Here is a 9,711-nt window from a genome sequence, read left to right as displayed (position 1 = left end):
CCCCCCTCCATTCGTTGATCCTGGGATCCTCACATCCTTTTCACCTGTCTCCCCAGATAATTCTTTGCCTTACTACAACATACTTGTGGGATCTCCTCTTTCTACCTCATCTTCAACTCCCTGTGGCCCCCAATTCTAAGTACGAACAGGTTTCCCTTAGGTCTTTTCTGAAGTAACTCTTAACCTTTTCTCCTAGCCCACCCCTATTACTCTCTGTGACCCAGTGACCTGCAGAAGCACCCCTTACCGGTCAACCCACAGCAACACACTTTCTCAAGAGAGGCCAACAGAAAACAGGGATAACCTACCCATCAAAGGTAAGGCCAGATATCAACACTACTATCACAACCATCCAAACCCCAGATGCCAAGATGACAGCAAAAACCGCAATTAATGACAACCACGACAATGTGTTTCCAGTAATGTCATGACAGTTGGACATGAGACATGTAATGAAGCTCAAGGACAAGACAAGGCCTTCAAAACTGCTGTTATGAATATGTTCAAGGACCTTAAAGAGGATATGAACAAATCCCTTAATGAAGTCTGTGAAAACACAAACAGTGGAATGATACAATGAAAACATTCATGACATGAAAGCAGAATTTAACAAAGAAATAGACTCACTAAAAACCAAAACAAAACCTCAAACAGATAAAACTGGAAATGAAAGATTTAGAAGTCAAACAAAAAAGCCTCAGCAACAGAGTACAAGATATGAAAGAGAGAATCATGGGTGGAGAGGACAAGGGAGAAAGAACAGATACCTCCATCAAAAAAAATGTTAAATAAAATTTAAAGAAAATCCAGGTACAAAACCTCCAGGAAATCTGGAACACTATGAAAAGACCAAATCTATAAACCAGATGAATAGAAGGTTCTAGAAGAAAAAGCTCACTGTAAAGAGGTCAATCATACCCAAGAAAACACAAGGAATGACTAACTCCAGTCCAGCAAATCAAAAGAGGAGGAAAGACTAATACCACCACAACAAAATAACTAATCAATAAATGCTGCTCATTGATCTCTCTCAACATTAATGGTCTCAATTTCCCAACAAAAAGACACAGGCTAACATACTGGATTAGAAAACAGGATCCAGGCTGGCAAGACGGCTCAGTGGGTAAGAGCACTGACTGCTCTTCTGAAGGTCCTGAGTTCGGATCCCAACAACCACATGGTGGCTCATGACCACCCATAATGAGATCTGATGCCCTCTTCTGGTGCATCTGAAGACAGCTACAGTGTATTACGCCCGAGCGAGTGGGGCCGTCCTGAGTTCAATTTCAACAGCCACATGATGGCTCACAGCCATCTGTACAGCTACAGTATACTCATACACATAAAATAAATAAATATATCTTTTTTTAAAAAAGAGAGAAACAGGATCCATCTTTCTGCCATATCTAAGAAACATACCTTGCCAATGAGGACAGGTATTACCTCAGGGTAAAATGATGCAAAAAGACATCCCAAGCAAATGAACCCAAGAAGCAAACTGGTACAACCATTTTATTATCTGACAAAACAGACTTCAAGTCCAAAATAATGAGACTAGAGAGAAAGGGATACTATATACTCATCAAAGGAAAAACCCACCAAGAGAATATTGGAAATCTAAATATTTATGTGCCAAGGATAAGGATAACCAAGTTTATAAAGGAAACACTACTACAGCTAATATGAATAGATATTAGCACAGTGATAATGGATGACTTCAACAGCACAGGCACTAAGATCTAATAGTCGATACTTGGGACCTCATGAAACCAAAAAGTTTCTGTATGACAAAGAACACCAGCATTTGGAAAAAGTGGAAGGACACAGAAAGGGAAATGATCTTTACCAGTTACACATCTAATAGAGGAATAATATTTAAAATTAAAAAGGGAATATTAAAAAAGAACTAAACATGAAGAAAATAATCAACTAAAAACAATGGGGTACAAAAGCCAGGTATGGTGGCTAATGCCTTTAATCTCAGCACTCAGAAGGCAGAGGCAGGTAGATCTCCAGAGTTTGAGGCCAGCCTGGTTGGTCAACAGAGTGAGTACTAGGACAGCCAAGGCTACATAGAGAAAACCTATCTCAAAAAACCAACCAACCAGCCAGCCAGCCAACCAACCAATAAAATACTAAAAAAAAAAAAAAAAAAAAAATCATTAAAAAAAGGGGGCTGGAGAGATTGCTATGTGGTTAAGAGCACCAGCTGCCCTTCCAGAGGATCCAGAATCCGCATGGCAGTTACAACTGTCCTTAAATCTAGTTCCAAGAGATCTGACACCCTCACACCAATGGACATAAAATTAAGCAAATTATATATAAAAAAATGGGTACAGAACTAAACAGAGAGTAGTCAAAAGATGAAGCACAATGTCTGAGGAACACTCAGACACTTGCTCCTCTGTGTTCATAGCTGCTCTTCATTGCTGGATATTCATAATAGCCAGAAACTGGAAGCAGCCTAAATGCCCATCAACAGATGAACAGATAATGAAAATGTGGTATATTTATACAATGTAATATTACCCCTCGGTTAAAAAAAGGAATCATGAAACTCATAGGTAAACAGATGGATCTAATAAAAACCAATCATCCTCAGAGTAAACCCAGACCCATAAAGACAAACATGATATATTCTCTTACATATAGATGCTGGCCTTTAAGCCTTCAATATGCACACTATACAGAGTTTAGCTGAAGAGTAAGGGGATGATCTCCCAAGGAAGAGGAAATAGAATATATAGTAATGGATGGACAGGGCAGACGTTTGGGCTAGGAGCATTAAATGAAGAAGGGGACGGAAGAGGGCATAAAGAAGAGAATATGGAATACAGGGAGGGACAGCTACAACTAAGGACCTTTTGAGTTGTCATATGGAAACTTATTGCAATAGAAGCTTCTTACATATATATGTATATGAAAGAAATCTAAATGGAATCACCAAAAAACTGGGAGACAAAGCCCCAGTTAGACTTTTCTTACCATCAAGTGAAGCCTTCAGTGCCAGAAATGGGTTACATCTAACTGAGTTGTTGGCCAAAGGTACCCCATGGAACCGCCAAGCAACTCAGGCTATCATCAAGGCTGTTGGTTCATCTCCACAAACTGACTGAAGACAACACCCAGATACTCATTGAACAGGAAGAATGCCTAGTTAGAGCCTTTACCCCAACTGACTAGTGTTGATATACTAGAAGTACTTTGCACACTACCCATAGGAGAATGAGACACATCTACAAGCCCTTCAATCCACAATAGTAACCTGATTGCATAATATACTCGTGCAATAGTGGTACAAAAGTTGTGGGAGCAACCAACCAGTATCTGATTGGATTTAAGGTCTATTCCACAAGAAATGATTCATGCCTGACACTGCTCAGGTGACTAGATAGGCCACGGACTTAGGGGAAAACTGAATGCTATTGTTCTGTATTAAAAATAGCAAGATTTAATATATATAAGAATTTATATTTAAAATGTAAGAACTCCTAATGATATTCTGCCTCATAGATCATAGACTCATAGATCACTTACTTGTTCAACCATCATCAGAAAAGCTTCCACTGAAGTAGATGGGAACAAATACAGAGATGACAACTAAACCATATGTAGAGAATGAGGGAGACCCTGGAACACCTAGTCCTAAATGGGATGTGTTCATTAAACTCCTCCCTTCAGGGCTCACAGAATTATGGGGAAGAGGAGGGATAAAAATTATAAAGAGCAGGTGGAAGACACCAAGAAAACGGCATCTCCTACATACAACAGGACTGACACACATATGGCCTCACAGAGACTGTGAGAGCATGTACAGGGCCTATACAGGTACAAGCCAGATGGAGTTCCAACTATGAGAGATGACGTCAACCCAAGCTCCCATCCCTAACATAGAAGCTATCTCCAATGGACAACCACTAAAAAAAGAAAAAAATAATCTGTTTTCTCTCCAAGAGTCTTACTGGGTATAAAACACAGTTAAGGCTGACCTCATGCCCAGCAATAAATACCTGCTGCTCCTGAGAGCCAGCAACACAAAGAAGGCATTCTAAATGAACAGCAGCTTACATTATGGGAGGTCCAGAAATGGCACAAAGACTCAGTCCATAATCGTTATTTATCCTTAGAAGCATGGTGGTCTGAGGGCTAAAGAGTCCTTACTTTTAATTTATAAAGTTTTTAAAGTGTTTATTATTTTTAAAATGTGTATGTGTGTTTTCATGCACATGTACACTACAAATATGCAGGTGCCCACAGAGGCCAGGAGGGCATCGGATTCCCGGGAGCTAGAGTTACTTTGACAAGTGTGAGACCAAGGGATCAAGCTCAGGTCACTAGGTGGGAGGCAAGCTCTTTAATCAGCTAAGCTAGCTAGCCCATCTCCTGATACCTCTAAGTCTTTACTTTTTAAGCGACGATGATAACCGTAGAGTGGGGATTAGTCTTATCATCTCTGAATGCATGGTGCATGCCTTGTATAAACAAGGCGCTCAGTAAAAATATCATTTGTAAAATGAAATGAACCTTCTGCTAATCGGATCAAGCTTTCTAACAGGCGGATGGTTGTTCGGGCTGCATTCCGGGAATCACTCTGCCTTTGCATTTGGTAGTATCGGAGGAGTACTTGATTGCTCACATCAGACAGTGTGGGGTGGAGATTCCGAATGAGGCAGAAGTAGGTTTTCATCTTCTCCATGCTCCACAGATTCTCGGACTTGCTTGGATAACCTGTGTACAGCAGAGCTGGGATCAGTAAACTAAAAAGAATTGGAAAATATCATAATTTGGGAATTTTAGAATATTCCGATAGTTGCTGGGATTTGAACTCAGGACCTTCAGAAGAGCAGTCAGTGCTCTTAACTGCTGAGCCATCTCACCAGCCCCCCTATAAAATATTTAATATCTATTTATCTATGTATCTATCTATGTACATATGTATCTATCATGCCTGTCTGTCTGTCTGCCTGCCTGCCTATCTATCTATCTATCTATCTATCTATCTATCTATCTATCTATCTATCTATCATCTATCTATCTATCTATCTATCTATCTATCTATCTATCTATCTATGGTTTTTTGAGACAGAGTCTCTCTACATAAATATCCTAGATGTCCTGAAACTTACTATGTAAAGGTGTACACCACTACAAAATCTCCTACACACATTTTTAAAAGATAAGCTTCAGGTTTATGTCCACTAAAATCTAGATCTATTCTCCTCGTAGCATGAAATTCTAGAATAAGCTGTCTTACAATATAAAATAATAAAAAGAAGCGCCCCACACCCAGAGCGAAAATTATTCAGAATGATTCTGAATAATTATAGTAATAAGAACTTGAATACGCCTAACTTTAAAAAAATAACATTTATGGATTTCCACTTCATAATTCACTCCAGTTTTCTCTGTATGCAAAAGTAGTAATACCACTACTATCAAAAAGTATATGTATGCATATGCTATATATACATACATGTATATGTATACACATGTATCACACACATATGTGTGCATACATGTCAACTGTACTCTCATGGTGGAGGTGGAGAAAATCACTTTTTCTTATGCTATAAGTCTGTAGCCCATTACCTGGCTTCTCAGCTGCCTTCTGGCTAAGCATCTATTTCCTGTCAACACAGACCTCTTGAGTATTTAACTCAAGGGACATGCCCTTTGCTTAGGTTTAATCTTTCCTTGTCACAGTGAGTGACTCACTTGTCTTCACTTACCTTTATTTTCTAAGATAAAGGAAGAAATGATACGATCCCAGTCTTCATTCCTAGTGTCGAGCAGAACCAGGACGAGGTCAAATCGGCTTAAGAGCGGGCTGCCGAGGGCGATGTTCACAGACACAGACTCCTGGGGGTCGTACTGTCCTTTGGGGTTAGTGGCTGCCAGGATGGTGGTCCTCGTGTTCAGCTTACAAACAAGGCTACCAAGATAAAGGGAAAAATTCACTGACTGAGATTCGAACAAGAAGCAGGATAACACTCGTTACGACAATGGGGCTGTAATTGCCCCTTGAAAATCTAGAGGAACTTCTGTGAAAGAATACGGAGAGGTAGGAGAGGGCACCACGAACACCAACTTCAAAAAAAAATGAACCGGAATAAGTATCTTAAAGAGAATTGTTCAATAAACACCTCCCATGCTGCTGCAGCTGTGGGGATCAGGGCCCTCTATGCCAAGTCCTACGAGGCACACACACCACAGCAAGCGTGGACACCATACCTAAGGAGCTTGCTCTTGACAGGCTATAATCTAATTCAAGTCAGCATACAAGAAATTCTCTATGATTAAAACTACAGTGGAAATAAGGCAGCACTTAGTTAGTTATGTAGATGAAAAAGATGATCAGAGAAATGAGATGAAGTAGCTTTTGAACTAGACCCTTTAATTTATCTGGATATTATTAACTGGAAAGGTATACAGACCATGGAGGAAGGAGAGGATGGGAAGTGACTGAACCAGAAGCCTCCTTATGCACTTGATTATTTTATTTTGATTTTTTTTTATCTGTCTGTCTCTGTCTTTCTGTCTACCTACCCTATCTGTCATTCATCCATCTACCTATAAATCTGTATTAGTTAGGATTCTCTAGAGGAACTGAATTGATAGAATATGTGTGTGTGTGTGTGTGTGTGTGTGTGTGTGTGCGCGCGAGCATGCGTGTATTATATGTGTGTGTATGGTTTATTGCTTTGGTCCTTTTAGTCCAACAATGCCTGTCTACCAAAAGAAGGTCCAAGAATCCAGTAGTTACTGGATGTCTCAACTGGCTGGATGTCTCAACTGCTCTTTAGTATACACCAGAATACTAAACAAGTAGGCTCTAATGACAGTGAAGAAATAGACTAGCCAGCCAGAATGAGAACAAGCAGGCAAAGAGAAAAGAACTTCCTTCACCTCCCGTCTTTTATATAGGCTGCCACCAGAAGGTGTGGCCCAGAATAAAGGTGGATCTCCCACCCCAGAATATCCAGATTAGAAGTAGTTCTTTCCACTTTAAATGATTTAATTAAGCCGGGCGGTGGTCGTGCATGCCTTTAATCCCAGCACTTGGGAGGCAGAGGCAGGAGGATTTCTGAGTTCGAGGCCAGCCTGGTCTACAGAGTGAGTTCCAGGACAGCCAGGGCTACACAGAGAAACCCTGTCTCAAAAAAACAAAAAAAGAAAAAAAAAAGATTTAATTAAGAAATATTCTCGGGTGTACCCCGACACTTGGGTTTTAGTTACTTCTAGATGTAGTGGGGTTGACCGTAAGAATATCACCCAACCCATCTAAAGAAACACCTCTTGCAGCACCACCTTGACCTTTACTGCATAACCCATGTGAGGTTTAAACTCAAAATCAGGATCTTCTGGCTTTAGCTTTTCTAATGTGCTAGGACTACAGACACAAACCACCTTACCTGGCTTTGTTTTGATTATTCTGTATATGAAAGAAAAAGAGTGAAGAGGGAACATGAATTCACAAAGTCTAGAATCAATTTAACATGGAGCTCTGAGGAGTAATTATGAAAAGAGGACTTGGTAGAGAGACTGAACAGGAAAGGACACACACAGGAGAGTGGGATGCTGGCATAATGAATAGTCTGGTAAAAGGGACATAAAGTCCTAAGCAAGGCAGTGGAGGGATAGGAATGGACTGTTGTCAGGAGCCATCATAGGAGGAGCTAATAAGTAGTATGTGATTGTCCTGTGATGAGTCCACGACGGACTACAATCCACAACAGATTTGCTCTGTTACGTAAGGCCCAGGAAAAACTCATTTTAGGAAAGATTTCTCCTATTATTATGCTTTTCCTGTTATTATTAAATATATAACGATCACTAGGCACAAGCCCACCCTTTGAGCAGACTTCTGCAGAACAATGAAGATGCACTATCTTGTAGTGATGCTATATAGACAAATAGATAATAATTCTATAGAATTCCCGATTTGATTCAAATAATTTTACGAAGAAAGTTTTTAGAGATGGTTTTAGTTGCTACATAGATGTAATAAAGTTAGTATCAAGAATAGAATGTGTCCACTCCTCAGATTAATAAGTAAAGGCTGCATAATAAGAAATACAATGAGATTGCATAATTATACTAAAAAGAGAAATAGTCTTGGGACAATTTTGTATTCAAGGAAACACATTTATTTCTAAGGATAAAGTCACAGGTGTGCACTATGATAAGACAAGGCCATGTAAAAACTGTTGCTTTGAACTTTTAATGAGTATGTTATAATCAAACACTATTTTGAACCCTTCTGTAACTCTCATTTTATGTAACATTTTATCTCTAAGGTAATTTTCTAATTGCATTCATTTAGAAATGAATGGTTTGACTTGGAGGAGCTTTGCCCCATCCATTCATCCATCTATCCATCCATCCATCCATTCATCCATCCATTCATCCATCTATTCATCCATCTATCCATCCATCCATCCATCCACCCATCCATCCATCCATCCATCCATCCATCCATCCATCCATCCATCCATCCATCTATCCATCCATCCATCCACCTACTTACCCATCCATCCATCCATCCATCCATCCATCCATCCATCCATCCATCCATCCAAATGTATATGTCTGTTTGTATATATGTTTTTGTGTAGATACATGTGTAAGTGTGCATGAATACTTGTGGAGTTGATTGTGACAGACGGCTGGGCCTGGCCAGAGTGTGGGTGTATGAATTTTTAGAAGTATATATGTTTGTACATATTTGGCTGTACACAGCATCTTAATTCTTTTCCTTTCCTTCCTCTCTGGTTCGCAAAGAGTTACTCAGTTTATCCAGAAAGGTTTCTGGCTGATTCACCAAAGAAAGGAGCACCAGCAGTAAATCTTTTGACTTATCTCCTGCTCTTGTATGCTGAGGTGCTAAACAGTTTCTGCCTTAGAGGAACTCAGACAAGCCGGTCAGTTACCTCAGCAAAAGTGACTTACACTTAAGGCAGGTAAGTGCTCTATTATTTTACAGCAGCCCTAACATCCTGTAGGACCAAGTCTTACCCCTGCCAATGCTATTCCCCTTCTGTTGCCTCAAGAAGAAACAAGAACAAGAAAGAAGAACTGCGAGAGCTGGCCCCTGGCAGACTGTGGCTTAATTTAGATATCAGTTTAAAGCTAATTAATCCTCAAAAATGTGCCACATTTACTAATAGCAGAAGTGTGACATTTTTATCTGTGAATGTGAGCTCTGTACTTGATAACCAATTTTAGAGTGGCATACCTAGCTGCCTCTCAGAAGTCACAGCCCTGTGACATCAGCCAATCTGTGCTACATTTGTTCATTTCCTTTCTATTTCCAGGTGTCTCTAGCAATTACTTCATCCCCTGAAGCTGAAAATGTTTGAAAAAAATTTTACTTGTGCTAAATGGCCCTAAAAGCCACTCACTGAATAAAATAAAGACAGACAAGTCACTTTAACCAAAATCTCAGCCCCTTTTAAAACTTGAAAGAGAAAACAACTGAATGGTCCACATTTAACAATTTAGGTGCCAAACTGGCAGATGTCGAGAGCTTGGAATCCAGTCTTATGACTTTCGTGTAATAGTAGCTTCCCAACCCCACATGCACACTTGGCCATCCTAGGGGCTGCTACCTACACTTATCATAAGAAAGGAAGGTTAAGCTGGACAGTGGTGGCCCACGCCTTTAATCCCAGCACTTGGGAGGCAGAGGCAGGTGGATTTCTGAGTTGGAGG

The 9,711-nt window shown here is 40.0% G+C and overlaps 1 protein-coding gene across 4 annotated transcripts in view; it reads right to left on the bottom strand.

Moving 5' to 3' along the window:
• Positions 1 to 9,711, bottom strand: part of Mcm9 (minichromosome maintenance 9 homologous recombination repair factor) — an 89,338-nt gene that overhangs the window by 7,096 nt on the left and 72,531 nt on the right. For 3 of the 4 annotated variants that reach the window (XM_031348717.1, XM_031348716.1, XM_031348718.1), the window contains 2 exons: positions 5,730 to 5,932; positions 4,525 to 4,728 (listed from right to left, as the gene is read on the bottom strand). In XM_031348717.1, coding sequence (XP_031204577.1) covers positions 4,525 to 4,728; positions 5,730 to 5,932 — 407 coding nt within the window. The remainder of the gene's footprint in view (positions 1 to 4,524; positions 4,729 to 5,729; positions 5,933 to 9,711) is intronic. The other variant, XR_004112565.1, reaches the window with a different exon arrangement.

This window comes from Mastomys coucha, unplaced genomic scaffold (assembly GCF_008632895.1).
Source record: "Mastomys coucha isolate ucsf_1 unplaced genomic scaffold, UCSF_Mcou_1 pScaffold3, whole genome shotgun sequence".
NCBI classification, from domain to species: Eukaryota; Metazoa; Chordata; class Mammalia; order Rodentia; family Muridae; genus Mastomys; species Mastomys coucha.
The sequence above is the reverse complement of the archived record's forward strand: the minus strand, read 5'-3'. Positions and strand labels throughout refer to the sequence as shown.